The sequence below is a fragment of the Galendromus occidentalis genome, unplaced genomic scaffold (assembly GCF_000255335.2).
Source record: "Galendromus occidentalis unplaced genomic scaffold, Mocc_1.1 scf7180000075756, whole genome shotgun sequence".
Taxonomy (NCBI): Eukaryota; Metazoa; Arthropoda; class Arachnida; order Mesostigmata; family Phytoseiidae; genus Galendromus; species Galendromus occidentalis.
In genome coordinates this window covers 431,992-455,635 of record NW_003803746.1, presented here as the reverse complement: position 1 = coordinate 455,635, position 23,644 = coordinate 431,992, and the positions used below count along the sequence as shown (strand labels likewise).

General features: G+C 51.0%; 1 protein-coding gene across 1 annotated transcript in view; it reads left to right on the top strand.

Moving 5' to 3' along the window:
- Nucleotides 1-1,138: 1,138 nt before the first annotated feature.
- Nucleotides 1,139-23,644, top strand: part of LOC100903104 (amphiphysin) — a 25,658-nt gene continuing 3,152 nt past the window's right edge. Inside the window, 6 exon segments of the mRNA XM_029112846.1 lie at nucleotides 1,139-1,707; nucleotides 21,126-21,261; nucleotides 21,455-21,549; nucleotides 23,251-23,472; nucleotides 23,587-23,638; nucleotides 23,641-23,644. The exon segment at nucleotides 23,641-23,644 is cut by the window's right edge and continues 234 nt beyond it. Of these exon segments, the coding sequence (XP_028968679.1) occupies nucleotides 1,621-1,707; nucleotides 21,126-21,261; nucleotides 21,455-21,549; nucleotides 23,251-23,472; nucleotides 23,587-23,638; nucleotides 23,641-23,644 (596 nt within the window). The 5' untranslated portion in view covers nucleotides 1,139-1,620.

The following is a 23,644-nucleotide window of genomic DNA, read 5'->3' as shown; positions in this document are numbered from 1 at the left end:
GGCGCCTCTTTTCGGAGTGAAAACTACGGTGTGGAAAACAATCGAGGGAGTTAACTGTCCTGAAGGATCGACAGAATCATCGCGACAGGTCGCTTTATTGGTGAGCGCGGGAGAATACGGCGTTACGGGTACTCAAGTGCCGAAAACCAGGAATACGGACTCTTAACGTGGTGCGGCGTCACATATGAAAATAATGTTCTGTGGGCATCGAACAACTCGTTCGTTTGTCCAAGGTGGCTCCAAGGCTGTCACTATCCTCGGAATGATAAGCGACGACCCGCTGAGCCATCAACCCAAACCACTTCGCTGGACTCACTTCCCGTAATCGATTCAATCCGTGCGAGGGCTTCCATAACAGATCGTTTCGTGCGCGGCAGCCATGCTCTGATGAGGATCCGGCATTACGAGGACCGAGAGCGCCGGTTGCCGGGTAAGATCTCGCGCCTCTGACCCGGGCCTGCCCCGACCCCCGACCGGCATCTCAGAATTGCGACCGCAGATCCACATGATTGAAATACTCCAGGTCCTGGCAACCCCACGGAGGAATTGAACGAAGGAGTACCCAGAGGAGTGAACTACTCACTCAGAGATGAGAATCCCCGCTATGGAATCGCCTAGTTTCGCAGGCTTGCGGCTCGTCATGCTGTACTCTTGCGTAGGCTAGCAGACTACTCTTGCCCCCGTTAACCTCATTTCGTTGTGAGCATTGCTCAGGTAGCCCCCAACGATCGGAAAAGGGGACCCCGATAAAGGCAGAGCTGTGGTCGAGTTCGCCGATCGAGGACCGCCCGGCCTAGCTCAGAATATCAGCAAAATCATCGACATCAGTTTCTCCATGCTCTCCCGTCGACGAATTCTAATTTCGTCGATTTCCATCCCGTGAATTGGAGTCGCTTTTACTATTCTTTAGGTCGGGCGAATCCTCGCTGATTCGTGTGTGAGTTCGTCATCAGACCCTCCAATAAAACCGTTTGATTTCCATTTTCTACGTTCACCCTCATCGTTTTTCGCTCGTCGCCGCGGCTGCTGCCGTCGTCGTCGTAGTCTCCCGGTGCGCCGCCGCCGCCGCTTTCTTGCCTCCTCTCAGCTGCTGCTTCCCGATCGATGCCGCTGCTGCGACCGCCGCAAGTTTAGTCAGTCAGTGAGTCGCGACAGTGTCGAACAGGGGCGGTGGAGTGTGATTGCGTGTTGCCACTGCTGCCGACAAAGGAAGCTAGTGTGTTCTTTTTTTTCATCGAAGACATCCTCGACAACGGCATCGGCGGCGATGTCGCACTGCTAGTGATACCGGGGGAAGCTACAAGGAATACTCCGTTACCAGCCTACGACGATCTGTTCCCTTTTCCCACCGTCGCCGTCGCTTAAGCCGTTCACGCCGCCGCTGTCTCAGTTTTTATTGTTATTGTTGTTGTTGCCGTCGTCATCGTTGTCGTGGTCTTCGATATCCCATTGGAATAAAATTGTTGAGTGACTGTCAGACCAAGACCAGCGTGAACCGTCTGACCACGCTCTCAGTCAGTCAACCTCGTTGACCGCCAAGTTCGTTCTCACAACGCCCGAGGATAAGAATCACCATAAACTTGATCAGCGAAAATCGCTGATAAGTTTGGAGTCGACGCAATGGCGACGATGACAGCGAATACCGAAAACCCCAACAAAACACTCACCCAGGTTCTTCAGAAACATGCAGGAAGAGCTAAAGAAAGGGTGAGTGCTAGATAGATCTGGAATCTCGATATTCGAGGTGACTCATGGGGCGTAGAACTTCCCGGTAGGATTTCTTGCCGAACCTCTGTTTTACTCGCGTTCCCTGAGGTCGCAATCTGGCTTTTGTAAAACTTTTCCGTGAGCCCATCTCAGTTGGAAAAATCCTGGGAAAGTGAGTAGCATAGTTTGCTCTCTCTTCGAGCCTTATCGTTTATCGAGCGTTGGAATACGATTGGTCATCATGAAAATCACTGGATTGTCCGTTCGAGCCAAATCAATAGAGATACGGCGCACGGGAATCAGGGAGCAACGGTAGCGTTTCTAGACCGAAGCTCCGCGCTTTAGCAGCTGTGACAGTATTTTCACACGGAACTCCTCTGAGGGGAAGGAGGACTGAATCTGATGTTGAGATAGACGAGCAAAACAAGGACTCATCGAGTTGCTAGAATACGAGACAAGAGCGATATTTTTCCTTGAAAAGACTGCCCGATTCTCTTACACCGGGGCCACCCTGTGAAGACTGGTCGTTCGCGTGGCGGCAGCTTCGAATGATAATGATAATTACCTTATCGAATCGACAGGGAAAAGTACACCCGAGTCCGAACGGCAGCGACGCAATTTTTTTTTTCAACGACGTAAAATTTTCGGAGTTCGTAGTACGAAATATCATGAGGAGGGAATTCATATTTTTCTGTGCTGAATCGAATGCTGCACTGGCTCTAGGAAACTCCGATTTTCCCTCGATATCTCCGGAGTTACACAGTTTGGAACTTTGAAATTCCGGTTGAAGCGCAAAAGGTGGGAACTGATTCGCCATCTAGTCGACATTCGGTAAGAGTCAGACAGACGGTTAGTCGGGCAGAGACAGCCCGTGCGGCAACGGCTTGCCAACGGTCGCCGTCGTCACCACCAGAAAGCTGCGCCAGAGAAGCGTTCTCGGGTCACATCGGGACGTGAATTAAAGCACGTCCCCAATCGAATCTAGTCGTATTGGGTTCCATCAGGTGAAGTATACCTCGAACTGCCCGGCCGACGATCGGCGAGCCCCCGTGTCTTCGGGAGTCCGATTTATCGACAGCGACGGTCCTTTATTTGGTTCTCAGTGTGTCTGAGAGCTCAGTTCGATTCCGCGGGTCTGCGCGATTTGATTTGAACAGCTGAGACGCCGCAGCTGATTTTGAGGAGGAACTGCCAAATGCGAAACTACCAGCCCCTCGCTCCGCCGCTCTGACGGCTGCTCACCGCTGGTGAACCAATGGGGAGGCACAATGAAACGAGCCGGGAGAATCGACCAGAGTTTCAAGCGACCGGTTTACACTTTGAATCACGACACGGCCACGAAAACCTTGTTGAGCAAAGCCGTTCCCCGGAGTTCTAATTCGATTTTCGTGGTCATCGAATGGCTGGGACGGACTTAGCACTTGGATGGGTAATGGGCGTATTTCCAGCCCTCAGGCGAAAGATAGACATGCCGTGAAGGGCCTACGATCCTCGCTCGTTGTGTGGCCCGCCTTAGAGTTCTGCAAGGTATCTCCTACTCTGACGATTGAGTTTCGAAACTCTCGATGTCACTAGAGCTCCGACGAGCATGTACCTAGTGGGATGATTCTACTCAAAAGGATTATTCTCCCGATCGGACAGCTGACATGGGGTGCAGAGCTATCCTAGGATGTCTTCGAGAACATCACCCAAGAGAGTAATGACTCATATTCGAGCGGACTCACTGGAACGCCCAATCATCGTTCGCACTCGATTCATCAGACCGAATGAGACGTCGTCGCGAAACCTTGAACGCAATCTTGAAGTATTGTGAGTTGTGTTTTTCTTCCACAAGGTCCGATTCTGCGAAATTGCTTCCGATTCCGAATGACAGTGAGATTGTGTGCCCCGTGCTGGATCGGCCCGGAGAAGGACTGGAATTCTCGGGCGTGCACGTGACGTCAAGGTCATTCTGACTTCAGACACTGCTCCCGAGGAGCGATGAAGTCCTGCGGTTCGAGTCAGCGACGTGTCCGCTGAATCAGTATATCCTGGGGTGGAATGATGGATTTTCGATTTTTTCGCTGGAGGAAGCGCTGATCGTTCGTGGCAACTCGGTTCGTGGGTCCGAGAGTAGGTAGAGCTTCAATTAAATGCAGGGTCGGCAGGAAAACGGACCGACGGCCTCCCATCTCCGAGTCATTGTCGGGAAAGCGGAGAGACTGGGTGTGCTTAGAGCGCTTGCATCCGTCGAGATGTCGTTTGGCGGCGCCTCGAGAGGACCTTCAAGCGAGTAGCTCGACTGCGGCTGCTTGGTTATTCGAGGCGACCTCGGGCAAACCTCGTCGCCGAGGGTCGGACCCATCCCAAGTCGCGCCGTGGTGACTGACTGACTCACTTACTGACCCAGAAAGCCGTTTCAAATATCGCGAGAATAAGTCGGGCTGGACCGTGCCTCTCTTTTTCTTTCTGCCGTTCCCTTGCTAAACCATTTGGACAAGCAAAGAGAAACGGGAGTTCCTCCCCCACCATCATTGAACCCCGCGAGAATTTCCCCCTCTTCCCGATGGAAATATCGATATTCCTCTCTATCATACCCTCTTTGCCCCCCTTCCCCTCCGAGAGCATCTCTTTTCCTGACTCTTTGCGATCTCCTACTCGTCGGTGAATGTTGACTTCCATGGGATGTCGATTTTCCGTGTCCTTCCCGTCTTGGGGTTCAGCATAAGGAGTCTCGGGAATGCCCCCGGAGCTCTGGTCGGGGTCTTCGATCGAAGACCAGTTGATGGGAGCTCCTGTGGCGGTCTCCAGTGTTTTTATTTTGTTTTATGATATTTTTCGGTTTCTCGTGTCAATTCGCCTTTCGGCTAAGGGGAGGATGGCCGAGCATCGAATTGGGTCGTCGATGGACGTCGCTAACGTTTTCTTTCGGCGTTAATTGCGAAGGTACGGCTTCTGTAACTTCACCAGTGGCGCGGCGTTGGACAAGGAGGCAGGCAGGCAGGGTGGCTGGCTGGTGGGCTCGTAGACGACGGACAGAGCATGAACGAGAATCAATCCAATGAAATATGGACGCTGCTCGATGCCAGCCACCAATGCTGACCGATATAAATGCCGCTCGTGACGAACTCCGCGGCTCTTTCGGGAACTTGGAAATCAAGCCACGATTGGTCCTTCGTTCGATGGCGTTTTAACTATCGCTCACATCCAAGAGGATCGTTGACGTTCGCAAAGTATAAATCGGCCAGATCAATCGATTGGGATTTCTCGTTGATGCCGCAAAGCAAATATCCCCGGACCGATATCACACAGCAAATACTTCCCATTGTCGCGGAGATCACCCGCAAAGATTAATTTTTGATTTTCCCCGTCAGAATAGACGTTCGCTTTTGATCGATCCCCGCAAACACGTAGCCGTCGTAAATCCACGTCGCACTATATCATCGAAGAAATGTGTTGCCAAGAACCGTTGCAGCCGACTGACTGAGTGTGACACACTCATGGTTGATGATGTCTTCCCCTCTCGAACTCCTCCGAGTCCCGTACGTGTACCCGCAGGCGAATCAGATCAGGCGACTCCCGAACGCTCCGTCACCGTTCCCCAATTGAAGGGTCTCGCAGGGAATCTTCTCGATGAGAAGAGAACCAAAGATATCGAAATCTCGTTTGTACGAGAACTTCACGGTCCTGGCTTCGCGATCTACGATCTTCTGCCACGGGAATGACGATGGAGGTCCCTTAGCATCCGACCGGAAGCGGAATGCCGTGGAGCCTCGAGTCTGGCACAGGTGTCCGATAGCGACGGATGGAGAAGAATCACGCGGGATATCCAGTGGAACATCTGTAGATCCTGCTGAAATCACGCCCACTCGACTCCCGGCCTCTAATGCGTTCGTCCGTTTCCCCTCGTTCCCGTCGCTGCGCTTGAAGATTCCGACGGCGTGATCAGAGCAGAGCTATCGAACGAGTGAAGCGGTTACAAAAGGGATTCTTAGCAAGAGCGTGTTCCCACTCTGCTGACCGTTACTCACGATGCGTATTTGCTGTAGCCGTTTCTCGTTCCCGGAGTTCGTGCCGACCACGGAGCTATCCGGAATTTCTGTTGGGACTTTTGAAGAGGAGGAGAAAGGCACGCTTCGAATTACGCGCTGAAATCGCGGAGATGGGCATCTTACGTGGCGAAGATTATCTAGTGAGACTTGAGAGAAAAAACCTCTGGACTTCTCTGGACAGAGCGCGAGCGTCAGGAGAAGAGATCTAGATTGATTCAAGTGACCGGTGACACTAATACGAGATTGATGATTGAGATGATTCCATCGAGAGGATACGATCGGATAAACGAATTTCTACCAACACGAGACGAGTTGATACACACGCCTCGCACTCTCCAGACGACCAAGCGTAGAATCGGCGGCAACGAGAACTGGGGATTCCGTGGAATTCCAGCCTGACGCTTTCCTCTCTCTCTTTTTTTGGGTCGCTATAATCCTTGTAAACAGAGCTCTAAATCTCGCCTTCAGCGCGATCTTTGACGCGCATGACCGAGTGTGAGCTAATGCATCAAACACGCCTACGCTCCTGGATTCGTTCGAAGTGAGGCTCATGCCGATGCTAATAAAGACGAGAATCTATGAGACTGCGATTTGTCGCCTTCGAAGTCATTTCCGATTATGGCGTCGCCCCAAACGCCACATGCTGTCTCATTCCATCCTATCCGAATTCTTCTCAGCTAAGTTCTCTCCGTGTTTGATATATTACCATCGGAATCTGTGGAATGGCGTCGTTTTTCGAAAGCTGAGAGCTTCTTCTCTTTTCCTCATGGATGCGAAAGTTTTAGGATACACCTTTAGGGTACGGCTGAATAGGGAAGTTGAGACAACGATGAATTCACCTTTGTCGCTCATTGTTTCTGTGTCTCTGGTATTGAGCAGAGCTCGGTGAATGGTCTTATCGGGTTTCACGGCATTCACCGAATGATTTGGATTGGCCGGCGGGCGACTTGTTTTCGACAAGCGGAATGAAAGCGCCCACGTACTTTTCAAAACCAACTCTTCTGCTCGGTGAGCCGTGTCTCTCCGTCTGCGGTGGAGAACATCCTGGGCCCCCAGTAGGCAAAAGTAGGCGAACGGCGATATCATGACTGGCTCGACCAGCTCACTGCAGTAGCTCTGACGCCTTAACGTCACGTGCGCAATTCTAAGTGAAGCCTGCTAGAATGCCGGGACCATGAGCGTGCGGGCATGAACCTGTTCTCCCCGAAGAGTTCCGGAAAGTTGTCCGGTTTTGTTTTCCCGGAAACAAAGGAGTTCAAGGGTCTTGACTGTCGAGGAATATCTGAAATAATATCAATAATTATTATTATTATTATAAATAATATTCTGAGTAGACATGTCCGAAAACACTCGACTGCTGTCAAAATGCGGTCGCGATAGTGACGGTACAAATGCGGCGATGGTGGTGCGGAACGACCCGCGGTTGAGAGTACGGCCGCGGCGGTCGACCAAGCGATGGTTTCGTTACGAAATCCGGGTAATGATTGTTTGTTATACATACGCATGGGATTGTGCCGATGAGGGGCTGGTATGTTGGTGGGCAAACTCTTATATTTTCGGCTTCTATCATATGTCTGCAGTTCATTCACCGTTTTTGCGTAGGTGTCCGCGACCGTAGGACGGGATGATTCCACGGAAGTCCCACTGGGATGATCGTGGTATTGCGGTAAACCGTTTTCATCGGCGTATCAGCTCTTCCTCTGTGGAAACTCGTCGTCGACGTCATTCTTAGTGAATTCAGCGATTCGCTCGCGGCCTAAAGACTCCCGTCGCGATAGATATTCACGGTGGAGAAAAAACCGAATTCGCAATGCCGATGCCGGTTCAGTTTCGAAGATTCCAAAACAGGGTCGGAAGGTTCTTTCTTCTTCTTTCAAAACTTGTTTCCTACGTCTTGAACAGAAAGCGCCAACTTCCGACCGCGGCCCGATCTTCTGCGGTCTAACGACAATAATTCTGAATGATCAATTCTCGTCCCGCGCTGAAGCGGAGGGAAGAAAGAAAATCCCCCATTCCTTCGATCAACGACTGCTGCTTCGTGAGTCCGTCCGACGGCCAACCCGATCCCGGTGGAATTCAAGCACCGAGCTGTTATGTCTCAGGTAGTAGAGCCAGTCCTAATGGTTTCCGAAAGCGCTTGTGTTCCCCCGAGATATTCGGGCGCGCTACCGATAAGGATCCGTGTCAGGTGCGCTTCTTAGGCGGTCGTGTATTCATTGGAATCAACACAGTGGTCCCTTCCAAGAATCGGAACAAGAACAATCTCGCTGAGAACACCGGATGACGATGCTCGTTGCCCTGGAAGAGCGCTCCCTAGGTACTATCGACCTCCGTAAGCGTAGAAGTACCCCGCGGAACGTCTAATTATAAAAGTTGCTCCTTGAGACTTCGAGTGACACAGGAAAGAAGTCCCATCTAGCCCTTCAGGCGGGGATGATCGTTCGTTCCAAAGTAAGCTATCTGTGTCCCCTTGGTGAAAGCTAAAAGTTTTTCATCCGACCAACTCGATATCTGACGACCCAGAGTGAAGTCGGCGTCATCTTGTTAATCCGACCGAGGGAAAAATCAACGTGCCTCGCGTAAGGAATCCTCGTCCCGGTGAAGAGGCTTATTTTGATCAACGAGATTGGTTCTCGGTAGCATCCGTGCGCGATGCAAAATCCTGAGTCGTGAAGAGAGCGTTTTTGTCGGAAGGAACCCGAGTAGAAATGTTCACCGGGTGGCGACGGGACGTCGTTTGTGCTCGCGTATTTGACCCACATAATGTCTGTGTGTGTGTCCGCCGCACGAATGGAATAGAATCACGGTGAAAAAAACTCCGAAACGAATATCTGAGATATAAAAACAAAACCGGGAAATTCAAATTTGGGCAAAATGATCTTGTTGCAAAAGCGTGCAGTGCCGAGCGCCGAACGATCTGAAGGTCATGAACGGTTAGAACGAGGAAAACCCTCCGAAGAAAGCCTCATTCAGGAAGATGGGTTCTCTCTCAAACTGACGGCGGACTTCTGTTCCCGGAGCTGCTGGAGGAATGATACCAATCACCACCCTGAATGATCCCTGTTTTGAGACACCCGAAGCGTTTGGAACGTCCGAAGCTCCGGACCCAGAGCTATTTCTGAGAAATTATTTGGTACGTAAGCGGAGCGCGCTGAACATAGCGGTCCGATCATCGGCGCCGACCCGGCGATCGAGAAATCAGTGAAGTCAAAGCTGAGGGATGTTTGTCGTATCTGGGCTCCCTTCGGATTTTCCCGGGGGAAACGCCGGAGAACTGCGACACCGTCTTCGTTGACTGGTTCCGTTTTTTCGCTCAGCTTGTCAGCCGTATTTTCTGGTCGTGATTTCCGGAGATTGGGTGCTCCCCAAACCCCTCTCGTCGTTTCCGTACGAGTTCTGGGAATGAGTTTCCTCTTTTGACGTGACTCTCGAATTATTTAAGCCCGCAGCACTTCCCTCCATTAACCAGGATGGGGAACTTCATTCGTCCGGAAAGGAAAACGTTTATCCGAAGTTCCAGGGGGAGGAAATATCTCACAGCCTTGCTTCCAGCGATCGATGGGCTTCCGTTCGATTCATTTGATTTGAGAAAGCAGCCGAGAGCATCTCCAGGTCGTGAGCCACAAGAGCAGCCGTGAATTCCGCTTGGTCTCTAAATAAAAGCGAGCGCGACACTTGCGCAGCGTTTGTTCCGCTTGGCATCTGAGTATATTTAGAGTGAGAGGTCTTCCTCTCGGTACTCTATCCAGGCCAAGTCCTGGGTTACAGAGGGAGATTTCCAGCCAGCCTGTCTATGGCGCGGCTTTGCAGTGAACCAAAGTGTCATCGGCGAGGCTCATGGTTCATTCTTGGGACTCGGGGCCCGTGGGTCGGCGAAGCTGCCTTGCGAAAGCCGACTCTCAGAAGTATTTATTCTTTTTCCTAAGCAGTGGAGGAAACCATCGCCGGACACTTCGCAGAGAGTCCGATGCCTTCATATAGTCGCCCGTTGAATTCTCGAAAGACTCGGAGATCGGGAGCGTTCCGAATGCTTTCCGAACTCAGGACATCCTTCCGCTCCGTAGTGAGACGTCCAGGGAGCCCATCATGGCGGCGGAGCGCTCAGCGATTCCAGCGATCAGCATGTGGCTCGATCGGGGACTGGGTTAGTCGGGACGAAGGACATCGTGCTTGAACGGTTCAGGTGGTTAAGTCGACAACAGAATATTCGACACGCTTCCAAGACGACGGCGAATCCGCATCGACGAATCGATGAATCGCGACTTATGAGTCTCCGAGCTGACTGGAACTGACGCAAATCAATTCATTCGCTCTCTGTCTCGAGCTTCTCGGGAAATCAGCTGTTCCGCGCCGAGCGTCGTACGGTGAGCCCTGCCGTCCGGGTAATGACTTTCTCTGCTTTATCGAACTGTCAATCAGGCGCTGATGAGCGATCGGTTTGTTAGGTCATGCGATCGAGGAAATGAAGAGATCTGAAGACTTTTGTCCCACCGAAGGAAGCGCTGATCATGCTCGTACGGCTTAGTCGGATCATTTCCCCCCGGGCGCGCGGAACAATTCAAGCTGAACGACTTCGAGCGAGCCTTCAGGCGACGACCGTGTCGGACTCTATAGATATCAGAAATCGATTATTTCACACGAGCTTCCGATCGATGCGAGTTCTTGCCTGATTCTATAAGTGGAGCGACGAAAATTATTGCCGTGAGTGAGCGTCGCAGCTTTTCAAGTTCGATGGGAGTACCCTTCAGAAATTCGCGATTGTTATTCGAGAGCTGGTCAGTGATGCAGTTCCTCCGACGAGCAGTCAGGGTCGTTCAGAAGATTATCATTGGTTTAAAACAATTCCCACGTGGGATTTGCTTCACTGCCGTCGCTGTCGTTGTTGTTCCAAAACTTGGGGCGTTCCGTTGAAGACGACGCAACCTCCAAGTGACCCACGACCGCAGAATGTTCATGCTTGGCTCCTTTGACGGATTCTCCCCAGCTCCTCCTGAATTCCTCAAGACACTCGTACTTAACGGTGCTCCAATCCACGCGGACGATCCTTGGAGCGATTCGTCCGTGGGGGTCCGAACCGCCAGAATTTGCGCAAATGATTCTCAAAAATTGCTAGCAACGTTCCTCTCCAAAAAGACCTCCACAGGATCCGCGGTCATTCCGCGCTACGTGTTGTTTATTGTTCCAACTGACTGATGCTCAGCCGAATAAACGAGGCGGGGATTACTGAAAGGCTGAATTACGGACTATGCATTGGGATAACAGATCGGCTGACTGCCCGCCTGCCTGGAATGACGGTTTCCGCTAGTTTTGACCCGTTCCATGGAATCCGTCATAGGACCGTCGTCTGAGGCGAGCGATTAGATTTTTGTTTCATGAGCAGGCGATGACGTTCTGTACCGCTACAAATTATGGAGGTTTCTCACAATGAAGGAAATGATGAATAGGCCTACGCTGCAGGCGTAAAAATATTCAAACTTGTAGCATAAGAATGGTTCAAATCCCTTGAAAGGAAACGACCGAACAAACGCAGGAAACCGCTTCGAATCTCACGGAAGATTCCGACCTTCGAAAGTCGTCGCTGTTTTCGGTGGGAATTCAACGTTCTGTTTCGGCGACAAGAGAGCTCTCGATAAACTCCGTTAAACGGCGGCCGATTCTCCAGGCTGCGTTTTTCTCCGGTATTCTTCCGTGAAAAGCCTGCGAAGTGTTTGGGTCGCTTCCACGAGCCGAGCTGGTTCCCTGCCAGAATCTCACCGCGCATCTCGAAAGCGTGATGTTACTATTGCCGTCCGACTTCCGAGCGACCGGAGTAGAACTTGAGTGCTGACTATAAAAAAGTGTGCATTGTGGAGGGAGCCACAATGCCACATTACAAGCTCGCTCATCCCCTCGCTCTTCCGGCGAACAAGTCGGCGACATCGGCGTCGAATATGAGCGTCAGCGTGATGCTTCGGAAACGTCATTACGTCTACGGGTTTCTAGCCCACATACGTCGCTCCGTTCCATCCCGTCTCCTCATGAGATATTTTTCGCTTCTGTGACCTGATTTTCCATGTTCAGCCAGACCTCAAAGCGCCCGCGCTACCCAGGCGATCTATCCACACAAGGTCTCTTGATGTCGCTAGTCATCGACTGATATCCACATTGACATCATCGAGAATAATAATAAGCTGAATTGATCATAGCCACAATTTTTTGATGCTCTAGCTTATTTTCTGATGAAATATTTCTGGCCATCTCACGCAAGGCTACTTCTACGTAAAAATATCAAAAACCTCCGTTCGAGAGCAGAATTCTCTTGCCTCATCCGAAATGATCCCACTGATTCCATTCAAACGCACAAGTAACCTCTTGGGATGGCAGCTGGATCATCGATCGATTTCTGAACTATATCCTGTTGATTGTCCTCCGACGTATTGACGATACGCAACGGGCAAGTGAGCGACGGAGTCTTGAAAAACAAGATACCGCCCCCTTGTCGTGATGTCAGCGGCTGGTTAGCCTTGTCAACTTTATTCTCGCTCATTGTTTACTGGGTTCCGGTGAGTAGTGACTCGTCGCGTTGTCTGAGAAGAGAACGCGGGACACGCAACAATGATTCCACTGTACATATTGTTGGTTTTTGGTCACTGACGGTCTTTTCCGAATCCATCTGTGCCGAGTTTCCCTCAGCGCTTCCTCAAGGGTTACGCGGAGCAGATCTGGCTGTATTCGGGAGGCGCAAAAGTTCTCCGATTCAACCATAGTATCGGACGTTTCTCCCAACGATGAAACTGTAGGAATTCTTCTTGTAATTCGAGAAGTATCCCCACGACTCCTCCTCCGTGGTCGGACAATTCGGAAAATGGTTTTCCACATCCTTGTCGTTCCCCCAGTGACCAACGCCATCCTTCGAAATAGACTTCGAGAAATGCCTGAGATGACGGTCGGTGCGGTATGCGAGAACCTCGTGACTCGTGACCAATGAATCCGATTTACGTGTTAAAGCAGACCCACATTACGAATTTCAATACAATGCGTACACAGCCCGGGCGGATTCGCCAAGGGGAGAAACAGCGTATAAGAACTAAATGATTCGCCGTAATTAAAAGCGCTCCTCCGATGTTATCACGCCCGGGATATCTACGGCGTGTGGTTGCTCCGGACCCACCAGTGTTCCCGTTTTGTTCCGGAATATATTTTCCAACGAATCAATTCGTTCTACAACTCGTATTCCACGAAAAGGGGTTGCCGCCACGCATATTCGCTCGATTTTCAGGAGGCGAGGCGGTGATCGGGATCAATGTGATGGTGCTCCAGACTCTAGACTCTTCCTCCAGACCCCGGATACTCCCGGCTGATCCTCAGCGCCGGACGGAGTGATCCCCAGATTGACGGAAACTCGTTCTCTGATCAACTGCGAGACATTCGTGCCATTCCGGCGGTCGTCGTGATGAATATCGCTTAGGGAATATTCGACGACGACCGTTCAATGATCGCATTTCCGCCAGGACAGGTGCGGGCTGCGGATCGCAGCTGACTTTTATCCGTAATAAATTCAGCGCTCGGACCAGTGGATCGATCGCAAAGAGGAAAAAATCGAGAGTCGCTGAGAACCAGGGGAGAACTTATAGGACGCAACTTCTCTCGGTAAATTGTCATTCGGGCACTCGACTCACGCTATTCAGATAGAGCTGTGAGGCGAAAGAAAATATGATCATGAAGTATTCAGCAAATAGGCTTTCTACTCGAAAATAGGCAACGATTCAGCGTTGTCAAACGAGATGAAACGATTTCGACTCGATCCGTCACGGCTCTCATGATCCTGTACTTGCCGTGTTCACACTCCATTTTTTTTCACACGCCACGTTTTATGAATATCGCCAAAGTTATCGAGGAGAACCGCGGGGAAGAGCCGCGAGGCGCGAGGGAGAGATGCAGGAAGGTGTGGTGTTCCCGGGTAGCTCACACGTCTACTGTCGCCGTCAGCGAGCGGTAGCATCGGGAAATCTCGCAAATCAATCTAAATCTACCCCAGACCGGCAGCAATCATCGTTCCGCTCTTATCTGGTAACATAGGAGAAACGGGAGGGATCGCATTTCGCTCGCGCTTCCCTATCCCGACAGAAGCGTGATTGGACGTGGAAGAGCATTGCGACGTGAACTCGTGTTTGTGGGCCAGGTCGTCGAAATATCTTTATTCAAAGTCTTTGACGTTGTGAACGAGGGGAATCGAGTGGCGTAGAAAATCGAGTTGTTCGGAGGCCCACACAGAATTTTTTCGCTCACTCAGTCAGTCAGCCAATAAATATCGGTCCCGCCGCGTAGGTCGTAGACAGTGCCCCTCTCAAAATACTGCTGCCGGTGTCGAGAACGGATATCTCGCTATTTGCGCGTGTACGTACGGTCGGCATAAGCATCGAACCGTGAATGGGTAGCAAGGTTCACCGATCGCTTCGGGAATGACTCGTCGCGTCATTCGGCGATCATATAATCACCGACTTATGTGCTGCGACCGATAGGGTGTGTGACCCGTTGTCTCGATCGGAGACACGTTTTGGCGGTTCCGATCGTTCACGACATTCCGCGCATGATGGTTCATCCTCATGGTTCATCCCGGAGTTTCTCCCATGGCCCCGAGTTTCGATTCTACACTCCGCCTAAGTCCGTTCCTATCGGGGGCTCCCGATGTGAGCAAATCAAACAATTTGTCTGGATCTTCAGCTGTTCAGATGATGACCCGAACCGTAGGCGGGAGCGGAGTTGCGTACGTACCGAGATAGCTTTGTTTTCGGCAGGAGTTACGCATTGATCGAATGTATAAATTAGGGGATGGACGGGAGGGCAGTACGGGATGATGTGCCATGAAGGTGATCGTGACGAAACAATGGACCAAATTAGGAGGATTCGATGCGTTGTATTCAACGAAATCCAATGTCCGACACCATGTGGGTGAAAGTCCGGTATGTTTGCGGCGGCAATGAGGCAGCGAATCTAGCGGATGGTCCCAATATGGCTTCGCTGAAACGAGCGGGGCCCGTTTGAGATAGCGGATCTCCTCTTTTGACGTGGGTTCTCTGGCCGCTGCTTTTTCCGTTGAACAAGACGAAAACGTTACGCCCACCTGCCCAAAGGCAGCTCTATATTTTTCCACCCGTCGTTCCCGGAGGAGCCCGTTTTCATCAGGAGGAAGAAGCGGAGGAAAAGTCGCAGAGTCCGCGTAGCGCAGACGCGACCGGTACGTTTTTGAGAACGCTCGCCGTCGTGTCGGGAGCTCTCGGGTTGATTGTCGTTGAGAAGAATATTCCGATCTTCGGCATTCGGGAATCGGGGAGGATGGAACAATACTTGGAATGCCTTGTTGATATTGTCGATGTGTCTGTTCGGAAAGTGACGGTTGCGGTCGCCCTGTCGGGACAAGTCGAGACGCCACGCCGCCGTGCGCACCGCCTTCGACTTGTGTTTTCTCCTAGACTCTCGCCAGATCGATGTCATCGGGGCCTATGCAGCGTAAACGGAACAATATTATCTGTTCACGAGACGGAAGCGCATTTTATAGGTCGCTTATTGTGCTGTCAGTGACGGCGTACTCAAAACTCAGGCTCCCACAGCAGCTCGGTCTTGAGCGTTTTACGGATTCTGGAACGTCTGCGAGACTTTCGGATAGACTTAGAAGCGAACGTCGCCTTTTCCTCGAATACTTCTTCTTTCGTTTTACTACGTTCGTTCGCGTCAGCATTGGCGTTGCCTCTTAGAATTTTCGGAGGAGAGGAGAATAACAAGAAGAGGAGTCAACTACTCGAAACACGCCCACGTGAATGGTGCTTGGAGCCGTAGAAGCTTCGGTAATTTTACCTAGCTCATCTTGAGACCCTTTTCCCGCTCGAATTCTGATACTTCTGAAGGATAAACTATTTGTCTCCTCATTGTTGGGAATCTTCCCTATCCGGGCTCTGGGTCTGGGGCTGCCTAAGAAGATTATCGATTCTCCCGACTCCCAACATACTTATCGAGAGTCCCGAAGTCACGTCGCGTGGGAGAACTCCGTAATCCGATCCCTCTCAACGTACGTTCTTCCCTCGAAACAACTTCCGAAGTGAAAGTTCCATTCCGATCGGTCCTCGTCGATTCGAAACGACATCGCTGATGGAGCCGGTGTGATGTTTGTGATGATCAGCCGCTGGAACTACGCTCCCAGTACTTGTTTTCCATCCGGAGCGGGAACGTGGACGACCTGAGTGACTCTTTCGAAGATCACGGATAAGGGCTTTCCTCCGAGTTATCCAACCTTTCGCGGGTTGCAATTTTCCAGAAACTATCGGAGTGCAACAGCGGCCACAAATGCTCCGAGGTCGTCTGAACGTCGAAACGCTTCTGACAGTGTACGGGAAAGTCTCGGGGAATGATATTTCAAAAATCGTTAGTTGAATTCGTTCATCCAACAGAAACTTGTTTTCGAAGTCTCTTGAAGGCTCCCGGGTATTGAATTTTGACAAAGTCATATCCTCCACGACTCATCACCCGAATAGGATCTTGTGCATTTCTATCCCTCGGACGAGAGTGCATGTTCATTCGGTCTTGTTGACGATATTTTTTATCGTTCTGTGATGAACCTTGAGCCGGTCCTGCGTTCAGTTTCTGTTCCAAACTTTTCGCTCCGCCTCCTGTATCCTGTGCGCTTATGGAACGAGCGAGTTTGACCATCGACCTGATCTTATTTCCGACATGGATTAATCAGTGACATAGATGAGTCTTATGAGACAGAGCTGCTTTCTAGTCTCCTGGTGACTTTTGTTCTCATAAGGGAATTCCGCTGGAACTTGCATGGAGGATGGGTTCCATGAATGAGCCATGAAACAACCACAGCGGCGGAGGTAGCAATTGTTTCATATCACGTGATAAGTGTCATCGTGAAGTTCGACCGGCTCCGGGCCTGGAGTTGGCCCCATTATAGCTAACCTTGCTCCGCCCGGCTTTGCGGGATGTGTTCCAGCATAACTATCGACTACAGCTGAGGGTCACATGCAGTGGTCGTCACCGCGCCGTGAGCGTAGTCGGCCTGGGTTAAGGTTGATTCATTCGACGCTCAGACAACTGTGGTCTTTCACTGCCGTCAGGCTGGAGCAGACAGACGTTGCATCAAAATTAGGATGTAGGTGATTTTCTGAATTGACCCTGGGAAGAGCTAGGGAGCACAAGTTCCCAGCAGGATTTTAAGCTCCGAATTCCTGTCTGTGAAATTCTTCAATTTGTCCCATGAGTCTTGGGTCGGGAACCCGATGTTTTTGCAACATCGTAGCGAAGATGACTCAGGATCCGGTGAAGTGGCGTTCTGTCTCGGATGGATATATCTTCGAAACGATGATTGAATATAGAATTGGAGGATTGTTCGCGACCGTTTGTTTTCACCATGGGGGCCCGCCCCTGGCTTTCAGTAACGCCTACGAGTGTTTACGCGCGCTGGTCAGATGCATTATTTGACGATTTGCGGTTCTTTCGCAAGAGCCAGCCGTCATCGCAGCTCCATCGGGATGAGTTGACCTCATCCGTAATCTCAGTTATCATTTATGGACGCGCGTATCTCGCATGATCTAGTTTTTTAGACTTGAGTGCGATGATGTGGAAGTCTCCTCTATCAGTCCTCAATCTCCGGGGGAATTCTTCTGAAGGCTCATGGAGAGATCGGGCAGCTGTCCCGAATAGATCCGCCTGGAAAGCGGATGGAATCAATGATCTGGCTCGACATCGGCATCTGATTCACCGAATCCCACTGGGAGAAATTGCGATTCTGTTCTCGGATAAATTATAATAGAATAGAATCATAATGACTGGAATTTTTCCGATCTCGTCTCGATGCATCGAATTCTCTCCTCTCCGTAAAAACGCTGTCTTGTTTTCACATTCGCCGGCGTGCTATCCCAGGGTGCGTCGGTCATTTCCGAGCCTCGCTCGGGAATCCTCGGACTCGGGCGTCAAAGTCGCTGGCCACAAAACTATATTAGATTCATGGTACGTCCTACTTGTTCTCTGTATCAACACCATCAGTCAAACGGAGTGAATCGAAGTTTGACACTGATTCTCGGCTCCGTGTCGCCGCCATAATCGATTGTTTGACGAATTTCCTCGTCGAGGAGGTCATTGCGGTCGGTCGTGATCGTCTTCGACGTGTTGCTCTTGTTGTCGTTCCCCTTTCCAAGAGAAATTGCAGGAAAGCTCAGGTGCCTTTCGACAAACAGTCGAATGTCCTTGTTTTGCGACGCTGGTCAAGTCCATTAAAAAGCACAGGCATTCGATTCGACACGCCTTCAAGCATCGCCATCAATTACCAGAATTACCATCACTCCTTACGCCAAGCACTGAAGAGAAATACGGCGGGAGGATAATCCGACTGACTGAGATGAAAACCAAAAAGACTTTACGGGCGCGGATATCACGCTGCGTGGTGTGTCCGATGCTTTGTGGCCTGGCAGCATCATTTCTCAAAAACTAGAGCACTCACGGCGGGAAGAGCCCAGGCATTCTTCCACGGAGTCGTCCGGAGCCTATTCACTCTCTAAGCGTGGACGAAGCCGTCACGTTGTACCTCCGACTCGAGCATGTCTCGAAATTCCTCTCCTTATCCGAGATTCGACGGGAAACTCCTGGAGATGGGGGCAAATCTTTGGCATTAAAAGGGTCTCTAGGACGTCCGGAGCGTGGTGCTCCAAAAAAAAATCGATTTCCTGCTTGGCAGCAATCTCAGACGATCGAGGCATCCGAGATAGTTCCCTTGAACAATGGAAATAATCGAATGGAATCAGAAGCGCTCGGGTAGCCGCGCGAGTCGTTTAAACTATTACTGGACGCAATCGGTTTACATCTGTCTCCGGGCGGAAGGATGCGTCTCCGAGAGATCGCGGAGTGCCCCAATTCGACGGCTCGCCGGGTTCAGGGATGCCTGCGGAATGAGGTTCTCTGTCGTATCAGTATCGGATAATGATTGAAGTGCGAAACATATTTCCAGTCGTCCCATCAATGAACACCTGTCTCAAACAATGAGAGCCTTTCGCGGTATTTACGACCGACCACGCATTCGACCCGATGATGGATGAAGCGTCCGGAATCAATTATGAAGCGGCTGATATTAATAAAGGAATACACCCATGCCTTGAGAATGACGCTCCTGCGTAGAGATGTCATATTCGCAGCGTTTTGACAGCGTCGCCGACAGCGTCACCGACTGGCGCGAAGGCTCCGGATACGGTCTTCACCAACTGACCGAGTCACCCAGGTGGTGGATTCCCGCCCCGGGCTTTTGATCAGCTCTTTGCCTGACTGGGTACTTGTCTTCATGTCTATTTGACTGTCTAGGATCGAAGTGCAGAACAATGCAAGGCTATTCGACTCCGATGCTTGTGTGTAGCAGTTGAGAGAGGCATCACGGAATCCGACAGAAACGAGCCTGTCGAACCGGCTGCTGCTGCCAGCCTGTTCGTTGATGTTGCCGCGGCCGACTGTTCTCCTCTTCCATTCATTCCTCCCGTCAGCTCCCAATAATAACAAACATACATATCATGATTCTGTGTCTAACGGGCTGGGAGGTTGTGACGAGTCCATTCAATACGCTCGATGCTCGATCCTGGCACATCCAACTGTGTGAGATTTGAATCCGACCTCAATATTTCAATCAACATCAATGGCACAGGGACGAGTCTTGAACCCTGACTTCATTTAACGTTTGAAACGATTCGTTTTCTGCAACACACTTCCCGCCGTCTCGTCGTAGCCTCTTGCTCCCTGAGAATTTTTTTTGTCCGCCGGAGGTCCTCGGAGTGTCGTCTTGACAGTGAAATCCAAGGGAGATGAGCGGAAGACGATGGCGAACACGATTAGTCCCACGAGGCCTGGCGAGGGCTCTGAGCGAATTCTGAGCTACTGGGCCGCGTTTCAGCTCATTACAGACGCTGTTTTCTTTCGCCGTCACACGAGAGTCATCGTTGCTAGACATCGGTCTTTAGGAGAGGCAAGACATTCAGACAGGGTTCCGACGGACGGACGAGCGAACGGGCGCGGGTCGGCCGGCTGAAGGGTTTGAACTTTCTTTTTTCGTTTTTCCGTCGTTTCACTCATGGGGAGCCAGGTCAGCGATTTCAAAAAAAGATACCGTTGCCGTCGATTGTTAGGAGGAGAATGGAACGCCAACGTAAATAAATTGCAACGAGTCGTGAGCGGCGTACAAATCCTCTGAGGAGAAGTCAGTCCATAGATCTCTTGGTCCCGTGCTTATTCCCTTCAGGGCGATGTATCGAGTGTGAAAAATAGCGTTTTGTTGTCTCACCCGTCCACCTAGCTGAATGCACATGAACGAACTGGCTCTTCCTTCCAGAGGATGGAATCCCGAGCTCTGGAGCTCCCCCGCGGAATCGTCATGGAAGTTTCCCGGAGCGCGGGCTTCCCCGATCGTCGCCGAGTAGCGGGCGGAGAAACGCATGTCGGCGCAGTCAGCTACATTTTGTCAGAGTCGATGCAGTCGGATGCGACCGCATTCTAGCGAGAGTGTTCCGATACGGAATCATCGGCATCTTTGGCAGTCTGTTCCGCTGATTTCTTGACAGTCAGCCAGTCAGTCGGTTGTTCGAAGGGATGAGCGCACGGTCGTTTCTCCGTCCGCGCGTCCAATTTCTCGGCTGCTGATGGCGGTAGTGACGGTCTGAGATTCGTTTGAGAGTCGCCCTGACTGACACAACGGGGAACTACTGTGGTCGCCGGTGGCAGCGACGGTAGCCGATTCGCTTTTTAGCTCCTTACTTCCAAGCCTCGGCCGGCCGTTTCGGTGGTAGGGCTAGATGCCGACAACTTCGTTCATTGTGTTTACGGCGAGAAGTTTCTCACTTCTCATCAGAATGGTCTCATGTGAACCGCGGTTCCATGCAGAACATTGTCGTTGTTCCAACCATTCCCCGGCTTCAAGCGACCGGCTTCTGACCCCTGCGATCGCTCATCTTGAGCGCACACACTCGGCTCAAACTGTGGAAGTTGAACCTCCACTCAGAAAAAAAGGAGTTACAGAGACGCTATTGAAGCGAATTTGACGAGAACGATTCCGAATGATGGAGGAGAGAATGTTGCATGGTTTCGTCTTGTTTCGAAAATTAATGGGGTCGTCTGCATTCGGGACATCGTGAGAGATGTGTGTTAATACAAAGAAGGCTGAGTTCTGCGAGAACATCCGATTATCCGCGATGAGAACCTGCTATGACATGATTAAGAGAGTCACGACTCAAGGCGGTTTGAGAAATTAAACTTCTTATCTCAGTAGATCGTACTGTTCGTATTTCCGCGTCATTATTTGCTCGTGTATCCGACCCCGCTGTGGTCAGTGGTGATAACGTGATGAGCGCTTACAGAATCCGCTTTTTCTCTTTGCAGCTGCTCCAGAACTTGGGTCGAGCCGACAAAACAAAGGATGAAGTCTTCGAGGTCTATGTCAACAATTTCTTGCGGCAGCAGCACGCAGCAGTCAAACTGCAGAAGGAGTTCAAAAACTATCTTTTCTGCATAAAAAGTGAGCGAGCTCCGTCTTGCTCTCCTACGGTTTAAACTTTGACAAGTTGAGATTCCCTTCAAAGCTGTGGAGTGTCGAGTATCCGCACAAGTACAATAATTGGACACCTGTGGCAATTTCTCGCCCGAAGAGGCCTGGAGAGGATCTGTCTGATAGTTTGAGGTAGACCCTAACTGAGCCTTCCTATTTACAGACATGCAAACGGCTTCAAAGAGTCTCATGGACACCCTGAGCGAAATCTACGAACAAGAGTGGATAGGTCACGAGCAAATACCTATCAAGGCACAGGTGAGCATCAGAGCAATTCTTTCTTCCAGAATGAGTTATGGTGAATAGTCGATTCTGCCCGCAGCTCCTCGACGCGGCCGGCGGTGTTCGGTGCTCATCTGGGAGTAGTGCCCGCAACCGGTCGACTTCATGTGCATTTCCGATGTGGAAATTGTACCCGCACGTGGGCGCTTACGTAGCAGTCGTTCTTAGCGAGGAAGGGCTGTCAAAAAGGCTCCCAGACATTTTCTTCCGATCTGGAAGTAACGTATCGGTCGTCACCGACTAGGAAGAGCTGCTCGATCGGCGATGACATCCTTAGCTACCTCGAGAGCTCCCCTAATTTTCGTATATCGGCATCGGCACTTTCGAAACCGAAGAGCTCGAGCTCGGAGGCGCGTCGGAGCTCCGAGGCTGACGGATTTCGTTACCCAAGGAAGCGCGGTCTAGTGACTGCCTTATTCCTGAGACATAGTGAGGAGCTTCGAACGGAGTCTTGACGCTTTTGATGGAGCGAACGTCCCGTTTCTCCGTACGCTCATCAATGAGCGCTCTGCTGTTCCCAAACGTTGAGGACAAATGTGCGATAGCGCAAACAGACGGTCGCTAGAAAGCGGATTGCATCGCGGTTTCGGAATCTTTTCTGCCGACGCCGACGTCGGGAGTGCAGTTCCGCCAAGATGGTCAAACAGTGGAAAACTCGATTGGGGACGATCGACTCCGCGTCGTTCTGCCTCCCCCACCCCACACAGAGATGCGGCAGGCTGGTGGCGAATACTGTTTTCTCGTAGAGGAATTCGAGGTACCGAAGGGGACCCTAGCATCGGCCGGCAATTCGAATGAACGACTTCCTAGACGAATTTCACTCTTGGTCGACTGGACAGATAGTTACCACTTGTTATCGGTCTCAAGTGGTTCCCAGTAGCGTCGACTTGTCATCGTGGATCCGTTATACGAGGTAGACCCACCTGACAAACAGATTTAGACGGAGAAGAAAACGACGGAGATGGAAGTATGAGGAACTTTGTAGAAAAAGCGTTTTCTGGTTCGGGAGAGGTCAGAGGTCCCTGCAGCGGGGTCAGTGTGTCGTAGACGGATGAAAAGACACTACGAGCTGTTGGGCTAGCGTTTAGCGTTGACATGTAAACGAGACCTGTCTTCGGCGATGTCTCCCTCACGTACTTCTCGATCTTGAATCGACTCCAGTGGCAACGAATTCCCGTATATCTTATCAGTGATCAATTAATGGAATTGGTCCCCTGCGCGTGATCCGGGACGCGAGCCCTTCCCGCACTTCCGGAGCGACACGGCGCCGGCGTTCTTAGCGCTTTCCCATCTGGAAAATTTCGTTTATTCATCGATCGTGCGAACGAACGGTATTCCGAAAATGGTTAAAGCACAATCCAAACAAAATCTGACAAGTTTGAAGTCCTGGCCGTTCTATGATATGAGTCGGGAGTTTTCTCCGCGAAGTGCTGTTCCCGTCGGAGTCGATAGCCAGAACGCCATTTAATCACATTCCATAGCCTGTCCTAGTGAGACTCTTCCCAGAAAAGCCGAAAGCGGTCTGTAAGGGAGTGTCTAGACTGGTCTGGAAAGAGGAGATCCCGTATCGGGATCGTTCGACGCTAGAGCGTTCGGTCACGGAATTCGTGAACTGATGTTAACGTAGCTCGTATGAACTCCGTCTAATTGTTGTTGCTACGTCGTGATTAATTACAGGCACTGGACCTCTTGTGGGACGACTATTTCCGTAAAATGAACGATGTTCTCAACCCGATCAACTCGTACATTATGCAATTCCAAGAAACCAGGAACAAAGTCCAGAAACGCGAGAGAAAGCTCGTTGATTATGACAAATCACGTCACAATGTCGAAGCGCTCAGAAATTCAGCCAAGAAGAAGGACGACGTCAAGCTCAGCAAAGCGAGAGAGGAGCTCGAGGTGAGTACCGCAGAACGGTAACCCAGTACGCAACATTCTTCCCCTGTTCCCCCCACCCTCCAAAGGACTTATCCGAGGATTATTAGTGAATGTCTTCTCACTCTCCTGTTACAGAAAGCCAAACAGCTGTACGAACATATCAACAATGAACTGCACGACGATCTTCCTCGCC